We start from the raw sequence: 25982 nt of genomic DNA, 5'->3' as shown, positions 1-25982 counted from the left end.
AGCCCGAGCAGGAAGAGCAGAAGTGAGAAAACCCACAGGTCGAGACAAAGACAGTTTAATAAGTGAAGAGGGGAAAGAAACAACCACCAAAAACTCCCAAGTGATGCAAAAGCAATCGCTCACCATCTCCCACAAGCACAGCAATGCCCAGCCAGGCTCTGAGCAGCAGAACCCCCCCCTCTTCTGCTGTCCCAGTTTTGTTGTCAAACGTGTGACGTTAAACGGTGTGCAATACCCTTTTTGGTCAGCTGTGTCCCCTCCCAGCTTCTTGCCTACCCACAGCCTGCTCGCTGGGGTTGGAGCAAGAGAAAGAGAAAGCCCCGGTGCTGTGCAAGCACTGTGCAACAGCCAAAACACTGGTGTGCCATCAACTCTGTTGTAGTCACAAACCCCAAGCACAGCAGCACAGGGGCTGCAATGGAGAAGGGCAGCTCCAACCTAGCAGAGACCATCGGGAAGTTCAGCTCTTCAATAAACCTCCCCACGTTATATAGTTGGCTGGGATACGGCAGGGAAAAAAACAAAGCAAAGCAACCAAACCACAGTAAGGCTGGCTGTTTCACAACAAGCTGGCTCCTAGCAGCAGCATTCAGTTGCCAATCACCCTGAATGCCAATCACCCAGTAATCGCACTGGGGCTGAAACCCCAGGAGGAAGCTAACCGACAAGCAGCTGCTGCCAGCCATGCAGGGGTTCTCTGGTGAAACTCCCACTCCAGCTAAAAATAAGCTGGGGCATGGTAGCATGTTATTTCCTGACCTTGTGTCTTTCGGTGCTCGAGTCCAAACTACTTCCAAGTCAGTGGACACACCAGAGTAGTTTTGCTGCTTCTAGGAATGCAAGCAGATTTCAGGTTAGGAAGGGGGAAGGTAATGCTCAGTAAGCAGCCTGGGATAATTGCGATTAGCATTTTGCAGAGCAAAATGATTTGGTCTGACCGAATTCCTCCGAGAGGGGTTCCTCCACCTGGAGCAAGACCAACACAGCAATGTGGTTATGCTGTGGGCTAACACCTGCATAAAGGCTTTGTCTCACTCTTCCTGTTCTGCAGTACTGTGTAATTTCTGAAGTGTTTCCATTTGGTTTAACTGGAGCTCAAAAAAAAAAAACCAAACCACTAACAGCAAGGCTGGGCAAAGTTGTGAAGCAAGAGTGGACCAGATTCGTACCCGAGGACTGAGAGCACCCCAGCTCTAATAGTCACCGTGCCAAAGCCTCCAACAGCATGCACCGGGCAGCGGGCTTTATATAGTGCCATCAGCTGTTAATTAGGACTGCCCGTGCTGCCAGCAGCAGTGGAGCTGAACTGGGATTAGCAGCGGTGAGAACGAAGGAAAATATGCCCAGGCAAGCGCACAAAGCAGGAGGAAAGAAATAAAAGAGCAGTCAGAGTTCAACCTCAGATGAATTATTTCAGGCTATTGTGTTCCAACAGCCTTGTAGGCCCCGTACCCATAATGTCAGCCCTTTCCTCTGCAAGTTGCCAAATGAGTTTCCATGCGAGATGCATATTCATGAGACAGCCACCACATCAGTTCTACTATTATTTATTTTTTTAAATATTTTTGAAAAAATATAATTTTTTTACAATATTTTCAACTTAAACACTATTCACACTGAACACGTATGGCAGCTTAACCTACCCGAATATGAAGTTTAAGAAGCCAAAACTGTTCTAGCTTTATTAAAAGAAAAAAAAAAGTTGTTGTGCTGTAGACTATTGTGTAGTGATGATTAAACAAAGCAAGGGAAAAGCACCACTCAAATCACTAATGCTAGGGTTTTCTTGGTTAAATCCAGCTATAATAAAGTTGTATGCTAAAAGTTACATAGGCAGTGCTATGTACGTATCTGGGTTCTTGGAAGAAATTGTGATGAAACTCACATCTCCTTTAACATAATTAGGAAGTGAAACATTTCTAATATGATAACATACTGCAAAGTACAGGGAATTTCTTCCTTCCAATTGCTTGGATGTTAGTTCAGTAGCTGAGATCTATGACTCTGTACAGGTCTGTAAAATTTCTGTTAAAGCTCATGCTGCTTAAAAGGAGCATGAAGTTTTTTAAGGGGAAAAATTAACATTAGTAACAATACTGATATTTCAAAGGAAAGTTAGCTAATTTGCGTAACAATCAGATCTCCTTGCTTTCATTTTTAAGTTAAGGCATTATCAGGTGCAAACTAGCACCAGTTAACACATCTTTAGTTAAAAACAGACCATCAGTAGCAAATTCCAAGTCCTATTTAAAAAGACAGAGTCTGCAGAAAGTTTTACAAACATGGTACTTTGTCTCAACTTGACTGGTGCTTCTTACCTCACTGTCTCCTTTGCAGAGAGCCAGGGCCCAATTATGTTTCCATTAAACTTTTGACAGATTTACTTAATAACAGTCTCAGCACTTTTATTGAGCATGCAAGACTAACAAAACTTTGGCAATGCATAAGTGTAACACAGTGACAAGAAGAGAGAGCTTTTACAATTAAATCTTCTAATACTGGCTTCACAGTGTGGAAATTGTGCTACATCCACCAAGAGAGGGCCCAGTCTACTCAAATATTTAAGTACTTCACCCCAGGAACAAACTCCTTTGCGTTTGGATTCAGATTACTCTTGACCTGAGGAAGGGAAAAACAGAAGTCTAGTTGAATCATTATTTTCATCTTACTTTTTCAAGCTGAATACAATTCTAGGCAGACAGCATTAGGAACAGTTTACAGATTCAGAGTAACAGTCAGGCATATAATAGGGTTTCTGAATATACCAAAAGTCTTTATAATCACTAGAAAAGCCCACTCCGCTGTGCTTGTACCTGAATTATCCATCCTTCCTTAGCATCACTGGGACATTTCAGTCAGATAAGGGCTCAGGGAATAAGAAACAAGAAAACCACAGGCATGCATCAAATACAGCAACTTCGCTTAATGCTGAAATAGCTTTTTCTGAAGTTGAGCTGTTAAAATGCACCAACAGGTTTTTAAGATGTTGCTTATTTAAGCAAGAGGAGACTTGTTCCAGGAACTTAAGCCACTTCTGGGAATTTAATGTATATGAGCATTGTATTGATTTTTTTAAATATCTATGTCTGTGACTACCCTGTCCTCCCTCTTGGCAAGCCACTGCTCTACAATGTCGTGCAGTTATAGGTGGGCAGTCAGCATCTCCAAAATGAGCTCTTTATCATAAAAGGCATGGAGGATTAGGCTTTTGTATTCTTAATTGAGTCTAAAACTGCTGCCTGCAGCTGCTTAAGCTTGGAAAAATAAGGGTTTGCATCTGAATTTCGCAGCAGTTGTGTGACACAATGGTGTGGGTTTTGTACTCTGTATCAGTAACTGTATTTTGTCAGGGAAAATATGTACACACTGCCCTTTCCTTTTAGTTAAGCTCTGGACAGAAGTCATACAGCAAGAAAGAGGGAAATAATCATAGTTTAGCTGCTTTCCTCTTCCTTAGGATTTCTACAAAGAGATCTGCTATGGTTCGCAGAATCCAAACCAGACCTGAGAACACGGCTCGTACCTACCCAACACATAAGCGTTGACAGATGCTGAATTTAACTTTTGCAGTCCTGTCACCAAATGGCACTTTCCAGGGTCAGCGTACTTCGCTCACTGCCTTTCTTTCATAACATACTATGCATACCCAAAGCCACTTGAATTTATGCCATGGGCTAGGAAAGGCACCATGTGGTTATGAAGAAAACCACTGAATAATAGGTCACGTCACTTGAGGAAACATCCCTTACCCAACCGTTCCACATTTCCCCCTCCACCATAACCAGGCATGGTTTAAGTGTCTCTGGCCTATGTGTAAAGGATTTTCTCTTGCCATTATCAGCAACAAAAATCAGCCTTGGGCAAAGAGAGATGCCAAGCTTTAGAAATATGATGAGAAACTGAATTTACCACCAGATCCTCCAGTGATGAGCTGTCACTGATAACAAGGTCATTGAACTGGTCCTGGATTTGATCCATTGTTTGTGGGAGATCACGGGCTGGAATAAACCATTCGTGCTCCTCCTCCTCTTCCAGCATCTCCTGGAAACAGCGCTCAATAAATTCTTCTTCCCACAACTCCTCTTCAATCTATACAATGAGAAGAAACTGCTTCATCAACAAACTTATTGAGAGCTTGTGTCTTCATTCCAACGTTTGTGCCCCTAGCTGACCTTCTTTCTAGCTATGCAACAGGACTTCTAGCAGAACACCACACTTGTGCTGCAGGAAAGCAATTGGCTTTGATTTTTTAATATAAGTGCTTTGTCCCAGGAACTTGGGCTGCAGTTAAAAGGCAACGGCAGGAGAACCTCCCAGCCCTAGCTGTTTCGTTTGCAGCTTGTTACGAGCTCAAGGAGAATGAAAAATGTTGGTTTCAAGTGAAAATTTCAGTTGTACCAACTAGTCTGGACTGAACTCACTGCAAGTATGAGAAGGGAACCAGGGACAACACATGCAGCCAGGCGCGCTCCCTAGGAAAGTGTCCTGCAAGATTCTTGGGAAAAAAATAACCACTGCCACTTAGAACAAGCAGCATCTCCTTGGCTGTAGATTATGCATTCACCCAGCGTAGTTCTCCTAAGGAACTCCACATGAACTTAGCAGTTGTTAAGAATGCTGACCTGCTGTACTATAAGAAGGACAAATGAACTGATGCAGAACTGACACGCATTGCAAAGATTAAAGGAAAGTTTTGCTTGGTTGTTCAGTAAACAAGCTTTGGAGGGAGTTCCTCCTGACAAATTTTCCATGTCCTGCATTGCAGTACTTAGGAGTGGAAAGTGCGGAAATAGAAGCTGGTGCGAATGACTTGCCAGACATAGGAGAGCAGAAAAATGATTCAGGACAGATTTAAAAGTTCACTCAATGGAAGCTCAAACAAGTTTTCCTATCTATCCTTCACTCTGAAATCAAACACATACTTGGTCCTAAAATGGAAATTCAGTTACATACCACAAATACCAAATCAAAAAAGTTAATGCCAGAGTTCAGGATTCCTGTCAAATCTAGGTCCCCTGTGCTTGGGGCACACACACTCACCAGCTCACTTGGTGCTCAAGACACACAGCTTTGGGGAACAGGGACTCATCACCATATGCTCTAAGCCACTGTCCAGACAATTCAAACCCTGCACGAAACACCGACACCTATTTCCTCAGTAAAGCACTCCAGCAAGGACAGCGGTCTCCCATCAGTCCTTCTTGTGAGGCACTGTCTCCGTCCTGCATGCGGGTAAAAGGCAGCCATGGGCACACAGCCACAAGCTAGTATTGTTGCCCCACTCCAGGTTTTTTGTTACATGGTTGTACACCTACAGGTGCCTCGAATGGCAGCTCCAGAAGTACTAAATAACGTTTAATTCTCCAAATGTCTTGAAATTAATATTGCCTGTTTGTATTTTCCAGCCCAAGTTTAACTTGTTCAGGTTTCCACAGAGAGCGGCAGGCCACCAGGCTGCCACATGGTGTTTGCCTGCCTGAATAAGACCATTCTCCCCCCATGCTCCCATTTTTCCTCTTCTCTGAAAATGGAGCACATCCCTGAAAAATAGTTTATTCACAGCATAACTCTCAGCTCCTTCCCCATGAACTACATATCCCTTATGCTACCTACAGTACAGTTGCCAGGAGGAAAAACCCACCAAACAGGAAACGACACCGAGACCATCCTGGCATATGCACAAGAGAATTTAGATTTTGCGAGCAACCTGAATTTCAGATTCTTTGTGCCCTGCTGGCACCCTAAAGAGAGAGCAGCAGACATATCCTATTTCAGAAGCTCAGACTTCAGCACAGCCATACTGTGCTGGAGTGCAGAGAAAGCAGCTACTTAAGTACAAAGATCAAGTTTTGATTAAGAAAGAGGCGGTGGAAAGAGGTAGGCTGTTCCCAGGCCTCCACAGGAGAGAAAACTGTGTCCAGATGCAAGGTGAAAGACGAAGTTAAGGCTTCCTTCCAACCTGATTGCGAAGGCCAGCTGTAAGACACTTAAGTATTAAGCAACGAACAGGACTGTCATCCAACAGCTATGTCCACCAACTCCCTTAGGAACAACAGCCCTGTTGACAAGGCACGTATGCACCTGGACATATCCAGTTCAGAACTACAACAGCCGCCATGTTTGCATGTGTAAAACCTCCACAGCTCAGCAGCCTAGCAAGATCTGTCCCTTCCAAAGTGCCACACAAAGTCTGTCAACTATTTTTTTTATTCCCTCTCACAGAAGTAGGGAATTAATGGATGCATTAGAACATGCCACACTTCCCATATTTTCCACCAAGATTACAGAAAATAGGCATTTATTGCCTGAGAAACTGAGATCTGTCTGCTCCCTCCATTATTCTAGCAACCCTATCTAAAAACTCCGTCTCTAAAGGATTCCCAGTCTTATATGCCGGTTGCTAAGCCACAGCACCTCTCCCTTCTGCTAGAAAATGGTAAAGCACATCACAAGACATTTATAGAGGGAAATTACTTGCCTGCCTGTTAAATTCCTCTTCATTCTCCATCCACATGTACTCCGCAAAGGGATTGTCATCTTCATGAGAATGACCATTTATAATCACATCTTCACTGATGATGCTTGGGCTAGTACTGCTGCGACTTGGATCTTTCATGTCTGCGTCTTTGATTTGAAGTCTGCAATTAAGAAATGCAGTAATTAAAGATGTGCAGATTCGCTCATCACCCTGCTTCTGCATAAGCCCAGCCCAAGGGAAGGCTGCACCTATATTTGAAGGCTACAGGTAGCCTTACCATGACTGTAGCAGAGGAGCTCTGCTAATCACAACAAGTAAGAGAGTATAAGAAACGCTGTTTCCATTGTATGCAGATTCGAGTGACAAATTAATTTCCTAAATTAAACCTCACCAAATCAGCAAATGCCAAGCACCAAGGCCAATGAAAAGTGACAGAAAAAACCAGAAAGCATGCATTCTTGCCAGTAGGAAAGTATTTAAGGCAATATTCAAGAAACAAAAGGAAAATTTGTTTTCCAAAATACTTTTAAAGTTCCCACCTGAGTTTCAACAAACTCCATTGGCAATGAACTGCCCAGTGTCCACACTGTTTCAGAGGCAGTGGGCAACACCTCAGGGGAATTTCCAAGGATACCCATGGTAGGGGAAACTTCAGTGTGACTTTTAGCCTACTCAAATTCAGTTACGGGATGTTCTATGTGATCACATGAACCAACTTTCATGGCCATTTCACCACTGGGACATCTTGCAAGCGAGGCAGAAACCATTACACACTGATTCCTCACAGAGCCAAGTTGGCACAACAGTTCTTACAGCTACTTCATCAACAAAAGCCCACTGATTGGGAAGCTTCAGGTAAAGACAACATCGTAAGGCACTGGAAGACGGTACATGCTTGCCTCTCATCCCACTTAATTAATATGGATTGAGTCACGCCTGGAGAGCACTCAAGATTTCTGCGTGTCCATAATATGTGATACCACAACATTCTGAACTCAAGAAATGAAAGTATAGTTGGCAAGCATGTTTTGTTGAACCTAACCACAATCAAAAGCAGGACAAAACCTAAATTTGGTGTGAATCCTTGTCATAAGAATGGTACTGCAGCCTTTCCATCAGGCTCATAAGCCTGTCCAAAGCTTGTAACTCTAAGTTCAGAGACCCAAGTCTGCTCACAGCCTAGGTTCTAACTGAAAATCTCATTTGTGTTGTAAAGTAAATAAGACAATGCTGCTGTTTTTCCTATACCATGCTTACAGCTACCAATACTAGAAAAGATGAGTATTTTTAGATACTAATACTGGCAGTGTTAATTTTTTTTTAAACACTATACAAAGCATGTGAGGCAATGAGCTCAAAAAAAAAAAAAAATCAAACTTCAATGTTTTTCTAGTACTAAAAATTTGCAATGAAACGATGCAGCAGTGAGTGAAAATATTTTTATTTTATTATCAAATCAACGTTTTAGCTCATTGTCTGCATATCAAAAAATGGCTTATTTGGAGAAGAGGGTATCAAAATATAGCCTCCATTGTTATTAGAGTACGAGGGCTTACCACGTAGCAGTTCATATTTTCTCTTTATATTTCAGTCGGTCCTATTATCTATGGAATTAATGCAAGTTTTTGGTTCAAAATGTATTCTTGATAATACCAAGTCAAAGGCTTGTCATATCCAAATGATCAATTAAGAAAAGCACAAAGAAAAAGGAACTTGCCTGGTTTGCTCTATTCAAGGTTTTTAAATCAAAGGCAAACCCAAGTACGGAAGTCACTTTAGCTCCCTAGGAAGTACAACAAATGAGACCAGAACCCAGCTATTCTAGCAAGAGAAAACAGGTTTTCATGTTCTTTCAAAACAAACTTGCAAAGGATTACTGGCAGCATTTAACATAAAACAGAAAAAGACATTGCATTTAACACTCCAGTTCAAGCTTGAAACTGCTTTAAGCAACTTCAGCTGTTCACAAGGTAACAAACAGGATGGACTAAAAGAAATAAAAGACCTCAGAGACTAAAAAGCCTAATTTATTCTTCTGTTTTTTGGTTGGGTTTTTTTTTTTTTCTTTTTTTTCTTTTGTTACTGGCAAGTGTTTTCACCTTTTCTTTTGTGGAGTGAATCTCGATATCAATATTCCACTGGGCTTTCTGCATACCAACAATTTAGACTACAGGTGAATAACTGTATTAGCAGTGTAAGGTACTCCGGCCAAATTCCAGGCAACTTCTGTACAAAGATGACTGCACCCAGACAAGTCCATAAAGGTAAAAATAATTTTTAAAAAGTTCAGTGTTTCAAACTTGGACTGAAACAACTTTTTCCATTAGTGCCCAAGGACGATGTGGATTATTATCTTCAAGAAAGATACGAGGCTCAACCTGAATATCTGAAGTTTATCTGATGAAGCCTGAAGTCCGCTAATGTTTTCCCACAGGAAAATATGTCAACAAACACTTATCCTGCATGAGCAGTTGGGAAGCCCCAGGCCAGTCCCTTACTCACAGCACTCCTTGTAATTTGATTTTCTGCAACTTGTAATAAAATATACTGTACAGGGAGCTTTCCATTTCACTGTTTCAAGGTACAAACCAGTTGGCTCTACGTGCTAATTTGCAAGGACAAGATTAGTCTCGTTTCACCGGTATTAGATACAGGCTTTTTAGTCATGAGCTACAGGCAATTCTGAGGAGGAGAGCCAAATGCCACTTCAGTCTTGCAAAAAGTCACAATCTAAGAAGGCTGCTGCAGAAAACAAGCCACAGTGACCAGCTACACTACCATCGTGGATAAAAAAAAAAAATACATTTTCCATCTGGGAGTAGGTGGAAAGCAGAGGATCTCAAAGCTCCTTACACTAGAACAAGAAATAGAACATTAGGAGAGCTAAGGAACAGAAAATATGGAGAATTCTGCCATAGTGATATGATTAGAGATCCAGCCAAAATTATTCCGGGATTTTGGCAGGGGGTGGGGGCAATACAGGAACAACAGTGTAAATGTACATGGAAAGACAGAAGAAAATAGGATTTTTATCTTAGGAACGAAGTCAGAAATTAAAAATTCTGTAACAACAGGACTTCCAGTTGACTCAAAGTGTTTTCTTTCTGTATGAAGTGTGGAACTTTTTACTCCAGAACATCATTAAGGTTCATTAATTTACCTCTTTCTCTGATTTTTGCTGCGTTTAAAGCAACAAAGGGCCCTAGACCAACCATCATTAAAATTCAAAGCTTTGTGATTGAAGATTTTGCATTTAAACCCCAATCGTGAAAGATTATCTACTGCCTACTTCAGAAGTTAAGGTTAACGGGCCTAATTCCACATAGCAAAACCCAGGTCCTTACCCTTGATTAAAAAAAAGGAAAAAAAAAAAAAAAGGAGGAAAAAAATTAAGATACTTGCTTCAAGCATCCAAACGTACACAGAACAGCAAGTAGCACGTTAGCATTTTAGCATAAGCTGAAGTTTAAGCAAAGCTGTTTCAGTGCAGCATGGAGTGCTTTGCACTTCTGCAGAAAATGGTGTTATTTGTTTATTAACTAGCGATTACTCTTGTGAGTCAGGAGTGCCGGCCAAGTTTCTAGTTATTTAATTAGATTAGCAAGTGGCAGTTATCAAGTAAACTGATTATGCTCTGTATAATAAATAGATTTCTTAATCAAATTCATGAGGGATGCCAATGCTATCTGATAGAAACACTTCAAAGCGTTGCACTGGAGTTTACTTGAAAACAGCCGACTCATTTACACAGCATGCCAGCACCAAGACTTAAAAACAAAGTTGGCTATGAAGAGCAGAGCCCTCGCAGAGACGAGCGGCTCTGCCGGGAGCTGGGCAGGCACGTCGGCTAGCGAAACCTCTGGGAGAGAGTAGGGTTTGCTCCCCAAGACACCCTTCTCGGTGCTGATGTTTTCAGCAACAGCGAGCGCCGACGCCCGCGGAGCCGCTTCACTTCAGCGGGAACCGGGCGAACCTGCCGGGCCGCGCGGGTAAGCTCAGCCCCGCCGCTCGCTCTCCGCTGATACCATCTCGGTTACGGAGGCGGGGCGGGCCCTACCCCTCCCGGGGCGGCCGCGTGCTCGCCTTGGCGATCAACACCCTGGAATCGCAGATCCCCAGCCCCCGGCGCGGGCGGCTCCAGTGCCTGACCCCCACACCCCGCAAGACCCGCGGCCTCCAGAGCCCAACAGCCCGGCGCGGCCTCCGCGGCACTGTGCCTCGGCGGCCGAGAGCCAGGGCCGCCCCCCGCGCCCGCCCGCTTTGTTCGCCCACAAGGGCCGCCCCCGCGGCGGGGGTTCCGTCCCGTCAGGCCCCGCGCCACCGGAGCGCCCCCCCCCCCAGGACCCGGATGGAGCTGAAGACAATAAAGACGGCGCCACAGGGCGGCCCTGCCGCCGCGGGGGGGGAGGGGCCGCCTCCCGGCGCCGCCTCAGGGGAGGGGGCGGCTCCCCCCACCTCCCGCGGCAGCAGCGGCGGCCCGGGGCTGCGCGCCCCCACCCGCGCCGCCTCACCTGCACGCAGAGGGAAGGGCCGCGGGTGCGCACGCCGGCTCTGAGCTGCTCCGCCGCCGCCGCCGCCTCGTCCCCCGCTCGCTCCCGGCTGCGCTCCGCGCCCGCCGCCCCGCTCCCCTCCCAGCGCCGCAGGCCGCCGGACGTGAAATCACTTCCGCTACCTGCGTGACCTCATAGACACCGCCCCCTTCTCTCCCGGAAGCAGCGGCGGCAGGGGCGGTGCTGCGCGCCCGGCCGGCAGCCTGGCGGGGAGGCGGCGCACTGCATGCCGGGACGCGCAGTCTGTCCGCCGCCCCAGCCCTCGGGCGGGGCGGGGCCGCGCGGCACGCCGGGAACTGTAGTTCCGCCTGGCTGCCATTTCGCGCGGTGGTTGCGGCGCGGGGCACGCCGGGAAGCATAGTCCCGCCGGGACACGGCAAGCCTCCATCTTGTGGCGCCGGCTGGGAGGGAGGCGGCACGGCGCCCGCCGCGGGCCGCGGCTCGGGCCAGGAGAGGCCCGAGGGCCAGTCCTGCTAATAACGAGGTAGTCCCCACACACCCTCCTGCGCCCAGGGCCAACCTGCCCGGCTTGTAGCGGCACTAGCGCGGGGAGGGCACCGCACCCTGTGTGCAGCCCCTGGCTGCGGCTGCCTCGCCCCCTCCGAGCACGCCAGCGGGCAGCGCAGGGAGGGAAAAGGCCTCGGGGAGCGTTACCACGCGAGAAAAATCTGCCTTGCCGTTCTTCGAGGGCTCGTGAACCTGTTCCAGCCTCCCCCTAGGGATACCAGCCGACCTCGGGAAACCACTTGTATCCTGGGCTTTGGGGGGGGTGGGGTAGGGAGAAGAAATGTGATAATTCATAAAAACCACACCTGTTTACAAAAAAAATGTTTCCGCACTAGACTCCTGCGTTTTTTAAGGCTCTGTATTAGGAACTAGGAGATAACGTAGGTCCCAGAAAAGGGCGTTCAGTAAGTGCTGAGAATTCAACCCTATTTACAAAAAGTAGTGAAAAAGCAATTTTTTTTCTCTCCGATTCTCCTCCCCTCCCGCTTTTCCTTAAAGGTAAGGTGGAAATTACTCTCTCCTTCAGACACTACTGCACAGAGGTTTTAGCAATGATCAGAGCCATGCTGTGCTCCTCATTGTGTTTACCCATCCTCCCAAATACTCTGCCTAGGTACAGGCTTTTCCAGTCCTCTGATCATCACAACCTCTTAAAAAGCAAAGAAACTAGACACCAACAGAGTTAAAGACGCTTTGTTCCATCCAAGCCACTGATGAACACAATCTGACTTGATCTGCTGTCAAAACGCAGTGCCACAAGACCACCTCAGTCAACACCCACCTCAGTATGACGGACATGTAAGCTAACCACTACAAAAAGCAGGAAATCTGCCCCCACAGCAAGTTGGGAAACACAGAAAAACGTTTGTGTGTGCAACTGCAAAGCCCAACAGTGTGTGTTAGTGAGGACTAAGTTGCACAGAAATAAGAACCCTTCGATAACCCTAAAATTCATTAGTGGTTAAGGAGTTACCAAATGCGAGCAGAGTGTTTCAGACTCAAGAACAGTTAGTGAGCTAGCAAGGTACAGACCAACTCGCTCAGCTTACGTCTTCCCATTACACCACCTGTTACGCTGGAAAGTCTCCTGTGCTATCAAAACACTTGGGTAGGCTGCCTTGTAAGCAGGAAAGGTGCTGAGGATAACAATTTCATTAACATTTCTTGGCTCAGCCCTTTACTTCCTCCTAAATTTCAGTAAGGGATAACCAACTCTACAAAAAAATCTGAGTTTTCTCACATTTTCTGGGGACTGATTCTCCCTTGAGGAAGCTGCTTATACTGATTTTATTGGTCACCATTACTAACTTGTTTCCAGGGCCTAAGAGCTTTCTCAATGGCCTCTCAATGCTTACCTTCTAGCAAAGCATAATCTTAAAATACCCCTGCAAGGATCAACCTTAAAAAAAAACCCCAAAACTACTCTGCTCTTACTACTATTATTTCCACAACTATTTTAATTTCCAACTCTATTTTAATAAATCCAGCATGACACATGGCTTTCTCATCTATAATGGAGGCTTCTTTTTCTACTTACTTCCCACAGCGCTCAGAAAGCCCAGGGCCTCATTGCACCTCTGCTGTTCAGCAGAGGTGCAATGAGCTACACACACAGCAAAGGGGCAACAGCCTCTAGGGTTACTCTTCTGAGTTGAAATTCACATATGAATGCTGGCATCTAAATCACAGAGCAGTGCAGATACAATTATTTCCAAAGAGTAAGCAGCACATGGCAAGAGCACATATCAGCCTCCCAAAGTGTGTTCCTGGCATCTGTCCTCAAGATCAAGTTATTCTGATACACTAATTTCTGATGAAAAGGCGGCAAGGCATGTATTCTCTCCCTGTCCTTTGCATGTAAACAGAAGACATTTTGCAGAAGCAGATTAGGTTTGACTTATTTTCTGATGTATAAAAGCATCATGTTGCACATGTACAGGTGTGAAGACTTACATACAGCTTATGAGGGTTTTGAAAGTACATGCATTAGGCATCTAACATCCACCGATACCAGAAACTGAGTTGATGGGAGCAAGGGCTTTTTGACTCTGAATTTGGACTACACTGCAACTACTCTACTCCTGGGATTTCTTTATGTTTAGACACTAAACAAGATGCAATATCCTCCTACAGTTTAATCCCCAGCAGTTACACAAGTTAGCATTCTTGACAGGCTGAGGACACTAGGTGCCATCACCAAACCACACACCTATTTAAGATGCAGGCAACAGCTAAGGAAAGGCTACTTTAAAAATAAAACATACAGAGCTGCAGTATTTCAATACATTAATCTTAACTGCATATTGTAAGGAAACTTAAAATGCTTGGGGGAGATGGAGACCTTCAAAATAAATTCTTATCTACCATGTTTAGAGAGAAGGGGGATGACTGCCAAACACTGACTGACTGCTTTGAAGTCAGGTCCTCTGCTTGGCTGATGAACTCAGCAGCCTCTTGGAGACAGATTAATGACAAATGTCCTCATAAGCAAGCGGGAGTCCAAGTACATCCTTGTGACTTAATCAAAATAGAACTGACTGCAGGGCTGCTGTTGCTTCCACTTTCTTTCTGTAGAGTAGTTTTAAGACTAAAACACTGCATTACATTTAATTGATTTCATACAAACACAAACAAAACTTTTCATACTAATGAGTCCCATGTACAAAGCAGTAACTTATCTTTGAAAAGTGCAAGAATGAGTCACTGCATAAGGTTTTTGTAATTTGGATATGCTATTTAAATAAAATCTGTGCCATTAGTTGATTAGCATTTCACCACTCTACACAGAGTCCCCAGAGAAACTGCTACCATCACGGTAGCAGATGTTTGAAGTTATACTTAATTCTTGCACAAAAGGGATTGCACGCCTCCCCTTTTTGTGAGGATGCAACAGCAGAAAGTTACAACTGGAAAGACAAGTTAAAGACTTCCACAAAACACACTTATCTTGTGTCTACTAGATGTATTTGCTTAAGTAAATTAACTTCAAGATTAACAGCCTCCTACATTTGAAAACTTTTCTAAGCACTGAAGACTCCCTCTAGTCACACAAACATGATGTGGCTTGAACTTCAGCTTTGATGAAAATACCATAAAACTCAAGAAATAAAACTGTCAGCCAAATATACCTACCAGTGTTTTAACAAGTGATATTTTAATTTGTTTGGAAACAAAAGAGGTTTTAGGAAAGAGGAAGAAAAGTTATGCAGTAAGCTGCTAAATCATAGGTGTTAAAACATGCAAATTTTAAAGAGCGCTAGAGTTTCAATGTGGTATCATGAACACAAGAGTAAAGAGTTCAGTAGACACATTGGTTAACATGCCAAACATCTATAACAAATTACTGTTGCCTAGCTTTGTTTATTGGTAAATCACTTTAGTAACCTGAATTCACAAATAAGCAGTAAATAACAAAAACTACAGATAAACACAGGTTACACATGCAAATTCCTGTTCACATATCACATGTGTAGGTACATTAAGAGCACAGTTCTAAAGATTCTTGACGAAACCAGATTTTAACAAAATGGTTTTTAAATGCAGGTATGAAAAAATTACATGTGAAGAATAGAAAGATACCTTTTTACATTTCAGGACTCAAATGCTGCTTTTGAATATATTAGAGATGTACGACAGCTACAAGATTCAAGTAAAAGCAGGAAGAGCTCAAGGAAATAATACTGGTCAGAGAAGAATGGGCATTTACTTTCCACTAAAAATACACATAATAGCTGAATAGGAAAGTCTATCAAGAGCTTAGGAAAAAAAAATCACAAAGTTGTAAAGCTGACTAATCACTAATTTTCCTATTTGCTATATAACAGCAGTGACATTAAAAGAAACTGCAATTCAACATTTAAAAATGCAACTTACATTTAAAGACTTTTCAAAAGTGAAATGCAATGACAGCCTTGCGCTCCAAATTAAATATCTGCTAGGCTCAGACTGAAATATGGAATGTTCTAGATAAAATAAAAATACAGTGTTACTTTTTATTTTTTATTGAGAATGGAATTGAAAGACAATTTCTGAAGCTTGAAAGTAGTAAATTTCACTTAAATGACGTTTTCTTCCCATAGATGAGCTTTCCACAAGGGTGCAAGATTTTTTTCTTTAATAACTTGAAGTGTCAAAATGAAAACTTGTTGCCATTCTCACATTAAGAACAAATTTTTGTCATTAACTTAACTGCATATGCTTTCTGCTACAACATTTAACACATGAACAGACCTATAATGCCTATGGTATTTCACTAAAACAAAAGAATACATTATTTCCATCTACTACTTGGTACTGCTTTTAAAAAAAGATTAACATTAAAAACAAAGCCACTGTTTTCCTTACATCCTTCCTTCCTTTTAAGCTTCCTTCTTTTGCCTGTGGTCTTCTGCCATTTTATCCAGAATTTTCTGTTAAAAGAAAGCAACCATATTTTGGATACATTTAAAGAGCTTCTCAGTCACAACATCAACAACAAACATAAATCCAATTTTCAAGTTGTAAAATCTGTGAATATTAAGTGCAAAGGTCATAACTAACAAGACTGGCACTTCTCCATATACTGAAGTGGAGCTCCTCTGAATCACCACATTATCATTATGTCACCAAACATACAGCTCACCACCAGTAAATGCCAAATGGCAGCCTCTGCAAGCATTTACCTGGCCCTGCCATTAATGCCTTCCCAACAGGCTGGCAAGCCAAGATAATTACTTTCCATTTTGTCATGGACTTGTGACAGTGGTTGTGCCACTTACCTGGTCAGAATTTGCCATCTATAAGGCTAGGGACAAAACATCTCCTCCTCCCTAGAGAAGGGTTATTTTGGAAGTTTGAGGAAATTTATCACTTTGATGACATTTGGTAGCAGTATCAATTCATCTATTTATTTACTCTTGCTGCTCTCAAAGTGAACGAGACTCCCAGCTAGAGAAGTGCCTTGCCATTGTGAAACAAAAGCTGCATTTCCCACCCTTCCTTCCCCAATTCTAAAACCACGCCAAAAGTCATTCAAGAGCAGCTCGCTAGTCATCTGTGCCATGGAAAAAGCAAATCTAATCACGTTGCATTTAAGTACATGATAAAGTTAATAAATTGGGATTATTTCCCCCACTTCCCCTTTTACGTCAAGTCTTTAAAGTCCCATAATCCGTTACCTCAATGGAAAAAAAATAAAAAAAAGCTATGGGTGATGGATGAGGTGGGTTTTTCTTACTACAAGATTCTGCATGGTAATTGATTTTCTGATCTACTCCTTGATAATGTTGTTTGCTTTGTGACATTTATTTGTGCCATCTGCCTTCCAGGGCCCTATATTTATTTAGGGTTCCCTATTACTGCAAGGGAGAAAAGCATTTGCTTTAAGTCTGAGATGCCACCTTCTTTTCTATGGACCCCCCAGGGTTTGTTTTCAGCTCAATAATCGACTGGTATGAAATTACTCTATGTGAACACTGCATTATTATTAGAATTTCATTTAGGATTTCCCTTTCTTGGAGGTGATATTTAAAAGCAGCTCACAGTACACAAAGATACAGCAGCAGCACTCTCATTCACGCCATGCAATCATGTGATACCTAATCCAATTAGAAATTGTAAAACATGCTCACAAAATCGGAAGTTGCAAATACGAATTTTTTTAAAATATATATAGAAACTTCAGCTTGAGCTCTGTTCACTGGTTAAAAATACTCTCAAAGGGACAACTGGAAAGGATCCGAGTCATCTGTATTTACTCTGCACCACTACTTCTAAGCCTGGCCTTTACTCCAATCAGAATGCCCTCTTTAATCCAAATTTACAAAAAAAAATGCTGGAACCCATCTTTAAAATGTCTATCCTGTGTATTATTTTCAAAAGATGAAGTTTTGGAGAAGTCTAGCTTGAGTTAAAAGTTATAGAGTAAGCCAATTTCCACTGCCTGAAAGCTTTTTTTTTCCCTCAGTCCAGTCTCATTCAGGTCTACTCCCCAGGAAAGAATCACGCCATTTAAAATGAACAAGTTTTTGCCTTACCTTCAACTTTTGATAATGAGGAAGGCTGCTGCAATGGGTCTTTTTTGCAACATCTTCATTTGTGTAGAACAGGGAACACAATTTGCAATAAAACCCTGTTTTGGGTACCACATAATTCACACCTAGAGAAGTAAACACCACAAAATAAACTAAGAGATCTACTCTACAGCATTTCTTTTAATGTCATATGTCATTTCAGCTGAATCTTAAAACCATAATTCACTTTACATTAAAAGCTGCTTTATCTTTAAAAGTCCTTGTTTTAGTTTAGTCAAGCCGGGGCCTAGTAATAACTAAATATGTACAGGCTTTTTTTTTTTTTTAATTTAAAATCAACTTTTCAGATTAAGGGTCCATTTTATTGGTTCCTTCAAAAGAACTAACAACGTTCTGTGATCAGTTTGAGTTCTGAGTATTTAGTATGAATCTAAACTATTACCACTATTGTGATTTGTGCTATTAGTTGAATTTGTGTTGCTAAAATATACCTCTTCCAGTCTAATTTCTGCCTAAGGAAAGTGTTATGGAGACCTGTATGAAAATAAAGGAAAAAAAGAAAATACTAGGGTTAGGAGAGGAGTGAAGAAGGGGAGAAGAGTGGGAAGCCCTAAAATGAAAGGGTCAGAGGCAATGTGTTGCCAGAAATAAAAAGGCAAATGAAATGAGAAATGCTACTGCAATGCACAGAGACATATTTGAAAACAAATGGAAACAACCTTACCAACAGGAATGTTTGGCTGGTATGGCCCAATCCTAAATTCATCTGGAACAAGAGATTTCTCTTGGACGTTCTTTGTTTCCTGTTCATCCTGGGTGTCTGTATTTTCATGGGCATTTTTCTCAGTATCCTGTGCTGTTGTGGTATCAGAAGCTTCAACAGTTTCAGCCTTCAAATTATCTTCAGTTTTGGTTCCATTTTCTAACGTTTCATTTTCCTGCTCTGGCTCCTCAATCTTGTCTACCTTGATTTCTGCCAAACTATCATCGTTTTTCCCAGCAGATTTTACTGCCAAACCCGACTTGCGGAGTTTTTGATGATCCAAGTCTTCTTCATCACCAACCTCATCTAGAGTGACAAAACCTTCCATGCTCCGCGGAAAGCCACCCACGTATCGCTGTTGAGAAAATGTTTTCCTTATGTCAGCTTATTCTTAAATGTTTCCCTTAAACTGTCTTAAGTTTCAGAAGAGAAATATCTTCTCCAAATTCCCTGGAAAAATGCTCAAATTCTTCCTTCAAGACCTACCTCACTCATTCAAAATGTTACTCAAGCATGCAGAAGTGTAACAAGCTCTTTTCAAATGTACTCTACTGTCCCAGAATCAAGTGTTCAATTTCAGAGTAAGTTTTTTTTTTTTTGCATCGTGAGGGTCCGCTGTTTTATCATATCAACATGTGATCTTCAACTTGAGAATTTCAGTATCTTTTTGGTCTATTCTTACTTTGAAAGTCCTTCTAACAAGTATTTTAATTTTAAGTGGAAGTCATTTTAGAATACACAATTTTCACTTCTATTTGAGACAATCCCACAAGATCCTCCAATTCACGCTTGCATAAAAGGTAAAACCTTACCAGAACACTTCTATGCCCACTAATAGTATGAAAGTTCATTTAAAACACATCGAGAGCTCTATTTCAATCAGTGGAAAGCTTGGAGCTTCCACATGAAAAAAACAAATGAGAAACAACCCAAAAAACACCAACCACCAAAACTGTGGAGGTCTCAAAATCCAGCTTCATTAAAAGACAGTGAATCTGAATTCTGATTTTTTTTTTTTTTAAACATTCCTGCTGATGTGGAGACATCAGTATTCCACATGCTTAACAGCAATCATGAGTAGTACTCAGCATTACCTTTACATCTGTGCTCTAAGAATGTAGGTCTTCAAGGAAGCAAGTTTGGGTTTTAAGGCAGTTTATCGTAATGGATACCCACATAAGAAGTAATCACTGCCATTTGCATTGGCAGTATTAATCCCAACACCATGTAACTAGCTTCCTGATAGAAGGATCCCCCAAAATTGAAAACCATGCACACTTGATTTCATTAAGAGTAAGGAACATGCCTTACTTTTTTGCAAAACAACATTCCAAGTCAATAATGTTACTAAAACTTTGCATGCTACTCCTATGATTTAAACAGGAAAAAAGCAGCTGGTAGGACATTAAAAAAAACCATGTGAGTGTGGGATCATCTGGTGAGAAAAAGGAAACTCACAGCAAGTAGCCTGTGACTGAAGACACCTTGAAACTACCTTATTTTTTTTCCTCCCCAACTGGAAATGGGCCTTGGCTAACTGCAGATGGACTTGCCTACCTTTCTGGCTAAGCATAAAGAGTAGATGTATACACAACTTTGACAAAGTCTAGATCAGCCTCAAGTCCCAAAGAAATAATTTTTTTGAATGTCATTGTTCTGCTCTGTGATCAAAAGAGTAACTAACTACAGATAGTCTCATGAGAAACTGCTCAGGAGAAAACAGTTCCTGGTTGCTTAGTATTAGTCAAAAAAAGGGGTGAAGAGAAAGGCAAGAAAAACCCCAGGAAGCGACATGGGTAGAAGCCCACAAGTTAACAGTTTGTCAAAACAGAAACAGTGATTTATAACTGATTCCATTTGCAAATTGCATCCAATGGGATCTTCCATTTTCTTCACAGGAGCTTTAACACCTGTTTCTCTTCAGAGAGGTGTGCCATACATGTGTTTTAAAGATCCACAGAAAAAGATCTGAAATAGAATGTACTGTCATGTGCTATCTAAGTTACACAGGGTTTTCCATACTCAGATACTTTGCTATATGATTACCTTTTTAAGCTTTTTCTTTGTTGCTGGATTGGCCACAACATTCCCCTCAGTTTTTATGGTCACATCATCAGCTGTGTCCTTTTTTTCTTCAGTAGTCACATCAGCTAAATTGGCAACATCTGCATCATCTCCTGCTGAGCTGCCACTTTCTAACAGTGCTGCTGCTTCCTCCTCATCCACTAGCAGCTCATCTTCAGATTCAAGGAGTAAACTAGGCTCATCTTGGTCTGCCTGTTCACTAGTTTTAGTGCCTGATGGCTCAGCAGCATCATCTTGTTTCTCCTCTTTCACTTTATCTTCTACACTGCCACTTTCAGGTTTCTGAGTAGCATCTGGTTTAGACTTCTTATCACTTGGAGAATCTTTGCTGTCTGGAGAGTATGTTCTCTTTCTGTAAAGAACAAAGAATACTTGCTTGTAAACCTGAAAAGAGTCCAGAAATGACTAAAAAAGGTAGGTTATCTTTTTCTAGACAAGCCTGAAAAAGATTGTGTTTTAGTTCAGAAAATGGAAGGTTGAGGGAAACCTTGAAGGATACCATTCTTCAAATATGCAAAAGGCTGCTGCAAGGAGGAACTGTCTTTACAAGACAGGACAACTGGTCATGGGTTTAAACTGCAGGAAGTCAAGGCTAATTAACTGGAAAAAAGACTGTGAAATCTCCATGATTAGAGGAAGAGGGTAGATACCACGTTAGAAACAGTTAATCTCAGGGCACAACAAAACACAATTTGATCTCAGAGCTTGCCTGACTTCTTTATCTTTTCTATACTCTGAATAAGGTATTTTCATATTTCTTTTAAACAACATTATGCTTTAGCAATAGGAAATTACCTAGTTTTATCCTTTTTCAGCAGTTCAACTCCTTTGTTTGGAATCTAAAATAAAATTAAAAAAATTTGTAAGTCACAGTAGGATTTTACTTATACAACTGTTGCAGCATTAATTCAGACCAGACAGCACAATCTAGCCAAGCACTTCCCATTACGTTAATCCACAGGTACTCTTTTACCACGCCCACCTACCAACCAATTAATAAACTGCTGTTATGTTAGACAGGACCTTACCAACCTAGAAATCCCATGTCTTTATTCATAGTAATTATCAAGTTATTCAATACAAAAACAAGTAGGATATGCTGCTCCAGAAAAGTCATATACAATTCCTCTCTTGTTTATGAACTGATACAGTGTGGTGCAGGCAATGGCACAAATCAGTCTTAATCTATATTCTTCTCCCTGTCATTAGTAGTGGGCTACATGGAAAGCTTTTGAAGACTCAAAACACTTATTTAGGAGTTACTGAATAGGAAATTCCACTTATGTGGTAGTAACATGGAAAACTATTCAATGCATTGGTTAAGCATTTTAATTTTTTACAAAGTGTTCATTTTTGTTGCACGATCATGTGCGGTAGTAAGATTTCTTCATACTCCAAAATAGAAAGCTTAGGTATTTTATGAGACAGCTTGACAGTTCAGATTTCTCCTGCTTTTCTACCTAGTGTCCTAATCTGATAGAGAAAGTCTTATAATTGCAAGAGTATTAGCCTGGTGTTATGTCAAAAAAATAAAAGCTATCAGCCAACCCTTCCCTTAATTGATATGAGCTGCACATGCAAAGGTGCAGTTACATCATAAGTTTTGACAAAGCTTATTCTTAAAAATTAGATCATAAGACTAAATCTATCTGTCTAGGTAGTTGGGGTTAGTGTCCACAACAGGGATCAAAAAGCTTTCTGGTTCTAAAGAAAAAAGGTTTTGGATGGCATCCAACAGAGGGAACACATTCTGTTGTAATACTTCATAGTTTTAAAAGGAGTCCCTAATAACATTTTGTCTTTGTTCTGTACACAAGAGTACGTGTACAACAAAATGGACAAACCAACCACCAGCTGTGAAAAGAAAAGCCAAGAATTAAGCACACAATGTATGACTACAGAGTTCTGCCACCCAGTTTGATTTTACTCACTGATTGTTTTCGGGGCAGGGGGTGAGGAGGAAAAAAAAAAGAACCCACATAACAGAACATTCTAAATGGACAAACTTTAATTAAAATCTACACCAATTACTCTAAAATCTGACTTCTAGTAGTTATTTGGTTTTTGTTTAATCTGAAAGGAAAATCCTTTTACTTTGTTCTAGGCCTCATAACACCACACTCATGCTAAGTAACTGCACTTAAGTAGCCAGAAAATACTAACGCAAATACTTCCATTTTAAAAGTGGCATTGAATTCTCAATAAGCGATAGCTGTCTTCTACTTCGCTTTACACCTTTAACTACAATTAAAAAAACTAAAACCACTACTTACCCTTAACACCAGTTTCTTGTATTTTTCAGATAAATCCACTTTCACACATCTGCCTTGGAACCAAAGCGCTTTGTTGGCACAATGCTCAACCATAGCTAAAGCATCTTCTCTGGTCTCCATCTCAATGAAAGCCTGAAAAGATTAAAACACACACATTAAAAACAACTATGAAATACACAACACTTTTGGTATTTAACAACTACCAAAAGTATTTTGGTATATAACAAAACTATTTAATTTAAAACACAGCGTTTCCAAATGCTGAAACAAAATTATGAGATTCAGCTATACCCATCCTCTCCAAACTAGCCAGACATTTTAAAATTTACCAAAGTGCTCTCTGTACACCAGCTTTTCAGTTCAGTAATATCTGTCCCATAGAAAGTTCTGAAATGAAACAGGCATTTAAATAATCTAAAAAAAAGTCACCATAAAGTAAAATATTATTCCAAATAAGAAGCATCTGGACAATGAAACTCATTTATTTGGTGCTTAAGTATCTGGGTATTCCAGGGTAGCTGAGAAACTACCCCAGTTTTTTTTTTTCTTTTAAGAAGCCTGAAACATGAAGGCAGCAGCTGCTGGTCTATAAGCCCTGCTTTGTGAGGTGTTCCTCCAAGAAACAAGCCTATGACACGCTAAGTTTGCTGAACAAGCTTTAAAAACACATCTGGGCTAGAGCATCATTGGCAGATAAAAGCAAGCTGTTTCTGCATCCAACTTATACAGCAAGGGATTTTATTTTTCCAGTGAAGTAAAGTCAGGGAGGACTTCCTAGGGGTCACACAATAGATTCTAGTAATTTTTCATCCCACAAGTGTGGCATTAGGAGATTCAGGCACTCATCTCTCTGAAAAACCACTGGAATTTCCTATTTAACTCCAGGGAGCAACAAACTGGGACAGCAAAGCCGAAAAAAAAATTAGAACTAAATACTTTAAACTCCTGTGTATTTAGAGAAATCATGTACATGCACATCCAAAGCATTTTACTATACACATGCAATGCACTATCTTCAAACATTTTTTTTCAAGTTAAGAGAGCCACAGCAGGACTGCTTTTGTTTAGTTTTAAACAATAAAAAACAAAGGTTAAATGAAAGAAATGTGTGATAGTGGAATGTATTTGTTAATGTTTCATAGGTAATGTTTTTTCAGCCTTAAAAAAGTTCCAAGACTCCTAGAAGAAATCTGCATAACAAAAATTAAGGCTCAATGCTAAATATACCTTCTTCACAGCTGAGGCCTGTTCTTTTTTTTAAAATCAGCTCACATTACAGTAACATTTTGCAGTAAGCTAGATAGCAAAACACCATCTACATAGTCCTCTAATAATTTTCATATCTATGCTAGAGCAGAAAAAGTCTACATGTGCACCAATTAAAGGCACATCATTTCTTCAGTTAAAAATCTTAGTTTCAAATCTTCACACATGTATGTTCCTATGGTCAGTTACCTGGCTTTTCATTCTCATGAGTATGTAGTTCTTAATTTTTCCATACGGTTCAGCCAGTTTGAGTACTGCGTTGTCAGAGTATCCCGAGTGAGGTAAATTGCTGAGGTGAATCACACGACCAAGTTCTGGTTTTGGTGCCTCAGTTTTTTGGTCAGGTTTACCCTCAGGTTTCTAAAATTAAGAGGGAATAAAATTTTTAAAGTACATACTACATAAAATATAGATAGGTGACTGTCCCTTGATTAAGTTCACACAGTTGAGAAGTGTATTTAAGTTATTCTTAATTTATGTAATGGCCTCATAACACTGACTGCCCCAAATTAAAATAAGGCAATGTTAAAAAAGCAGAAGTGTTTTACCTTTATTCTTTTGTATTTCTGTGACAAGTGGACTCTGACTGGTTTACCAAATACCAGTGCAGGTGTTGTTGAATAGTATTCTACTGCAGCCTGGGCATCTTCAGTGGTCGACATTTCAATAAATGCCTGAAATCATATAAAACCCAATTAAACACTACTCCTTCAAGAATTAGTATTTTTGTTTAAAATCTCAAGTTCTTCCTTGCTTTCCTGTAAAAACAGCTGCATCAAAAATGAAAATTGCCTTTTGATTACAACATTAACTGACCTGCAGAACTTGGCATGAATTTCACATACTTTATTTAGGTGCACAAACAGAACTATGTGGTTTGTTTACATTCCACCTAGATTTGGATTCAGAACATTCAATTGCTTCCTGCCTTTTCTCTTCTATGATATTGGCTTTTTACACATTTCAAAATACCACACTGCATAATACAAACTAAGACCAAGTAAGTTTTCAGAGAATGTTAGAACAAGAACAGAATTTGCAAGCATAGTGTATTTTTAAGAATGCTATGAACAACCAACAAGAAGGATTTTTTAACAATATTCAAGTTAAAATACAGTACTACAGCATTTCTGGAAAGAAACATCTAGTAACTCTTCCTTTCACACATGTGACCTTGGTGACACGTGTGTAATCTTGCTTGGTGGCTGAGCAAGTCCTTTCACAAAAATTAAGCTCAGACAGTAAGACTAAAATTACCAAGCAGTACTAAAGGGCCCAATCTTACCTCATTGATTTTGTTTAGAATCAGGTGATTTGTAATTATTCCAAATGGTTCAACAAGCTGAAGCAGCTGGTATCTCAAGTTCTTTCCCCTCTGGAAATCCATGATGTGAACAACTCTGCTTGTTTCCTGTGGAAGACAGAGCATGCATACACAACATGAAAAGAAAACGTGTATCAGCTAACCTAAAAAGAAAGTCTGTCAAGGCTCTGCTCTACTTTTTTTTTTTTTTTAAGTTTTAAATCTTCAGTAGTAACTAAAATGAGATACATATAGAAAACGCACAGAACCTCCAGGGGTTTGCACAGAGGAAGATGCCTGCTGTGCCAAAGTTGCCTTTCTGTATGTTCATGTCCCACAGCTTCATCATAAGAGAATGTTTAAATAGCATCCGTACAGTTTTGGAAGGAATACTTTGTAGAGTACTTGGCACAACGACACCCCAGTCTTATTCCAAAGCTTCAGTACTTCCACACAAATCAATCCTAAAATCTCACTTTTAAAGAAAATCCGTATATTAAAAAAAAAAACTTATGAAAACAAAAAGCATATTTGCATAAAATTGTGGGTTTAAAAAGAAATTTTAATACTAACCACTCTGCCCTTTTGCATGTGTCTCGGTCCTTGCATATTTCCATTTCCAGCTCCTTTAAGAAATTAAAAGAATGAGCAAGCTTAGTTCAACCTGTAAGATCGCTATTAAGAACTTGTAAAGAGACATGTTAAGAGATACAAGTCACTTGTAATAGTAAACCAGAATGACATGT

General features: G+C 41.0%; 2 protein-coding genes across 8 annotated transcripts in view; both read right to left on the bottom strand.

Moving 5' to 3' along the window:
- Window positions 1-1533: 1533 nt before the first annotated feature.
- Window positions 1534-11147, bottom strand: PAIP2 (poly(A) binding protein interacting protein 2). Of its 2 annotated transcripts, none has more exons than XM_075510084.1 (4): window positions 10990-11147; window positions 6479-6638; window positions 3910-4089; window positions 1534-2619 (listed from the first exon to the last, which is right to left on the bottom strand). In XM_075510084.1, exons 2-4 carry the CDS (start codon window positions 6614-6616, stop codon window positions 2554-2556), a joined length of 384 nt encoding a protein of 127 aa, XP_075366199.1. In that variant the 5' UTR covers window positions 6617-6638; window positions 10990-11147; the 3' UTR covers window positions 1534-2553. The 2 variants fall into 2 exon arrangements, with proteins under 2 accessions (XP_075366199.1, XP_075366198.1); XM_075510083.1 differs by having other exon boundaries at window positions 6479-6644; window positions 10990-11134.
- Window positions 11148-14879: 3732 nt separating this feature from the next.
- MATR3 (matrin 3) overlaps window positions 14880-25982 on the bottom strand; it is a 28034-nt gene continuing 16931 nt past the window's right edge. For 5 of the 6 annotated variants that reach the window (XM_075510079.1, XM_075510075.1, XM_075510081.1 and 2 more), the window contains 10 exons: window positions 25810-25862; window positions 25219-25344; window positions 24482-24607; window positions 24123-24293; window positions 22668-22799; window positions 21190-21233; window positions 20356-20746; window positions 18271-18664; window positions 17550-17671; window positions 14880-15944 (listed from right to left, as the gene is read on the bottom strand). In XM_075510079.1, the coding sequence (XP_075366194.1) occupies window positions 15894-15944; window positions 17550-17671; window positions 18271-18664; window positions 20356-20746; window positions 21190-21233; window positions 22668-22799; window positions 24123-24293; window positions 24482-24607; window positions 25219-25344; window positions 25810-25862 (1610 nt within the window). In that variant the 3' untranslated portion in view covers window positions 14880-15893. The remainder of the gene's footprint in view (window positions 15945-17549; window positions 17672-18270; window positions 18665-20355; window positions 20747-21189; window positions 21234-22667; window positions 22800-24122; window positions 24294-24481; window positions 24608-25218; window positions 25345-25809; window positions 25863-25982) is intronic. The other variant, XM_075510078.1, reaches the window with a different exon arrangement.

This window comes from Mycteria americana, chromosome 8, assembly GCF_035582795.1.
Source record: "Mycteria americana isolate JAX WOST 10 ecotype Jacksonville Zoo and Gardens chromosome 8, USCA_MyAme_1.0, whole genome shotgun sequence".
Classification (NCBI taxonomy): Eukaryota; Metazoa; Chordata; class Aves; order Ciconiiformes; family Ciconiidae; genus Mycteria; species Mycteria americana.
Note: the sequence above shows the minus strand (reverse complement) of the source record. Positions and strands in the feature narration are given on the sequence as shown.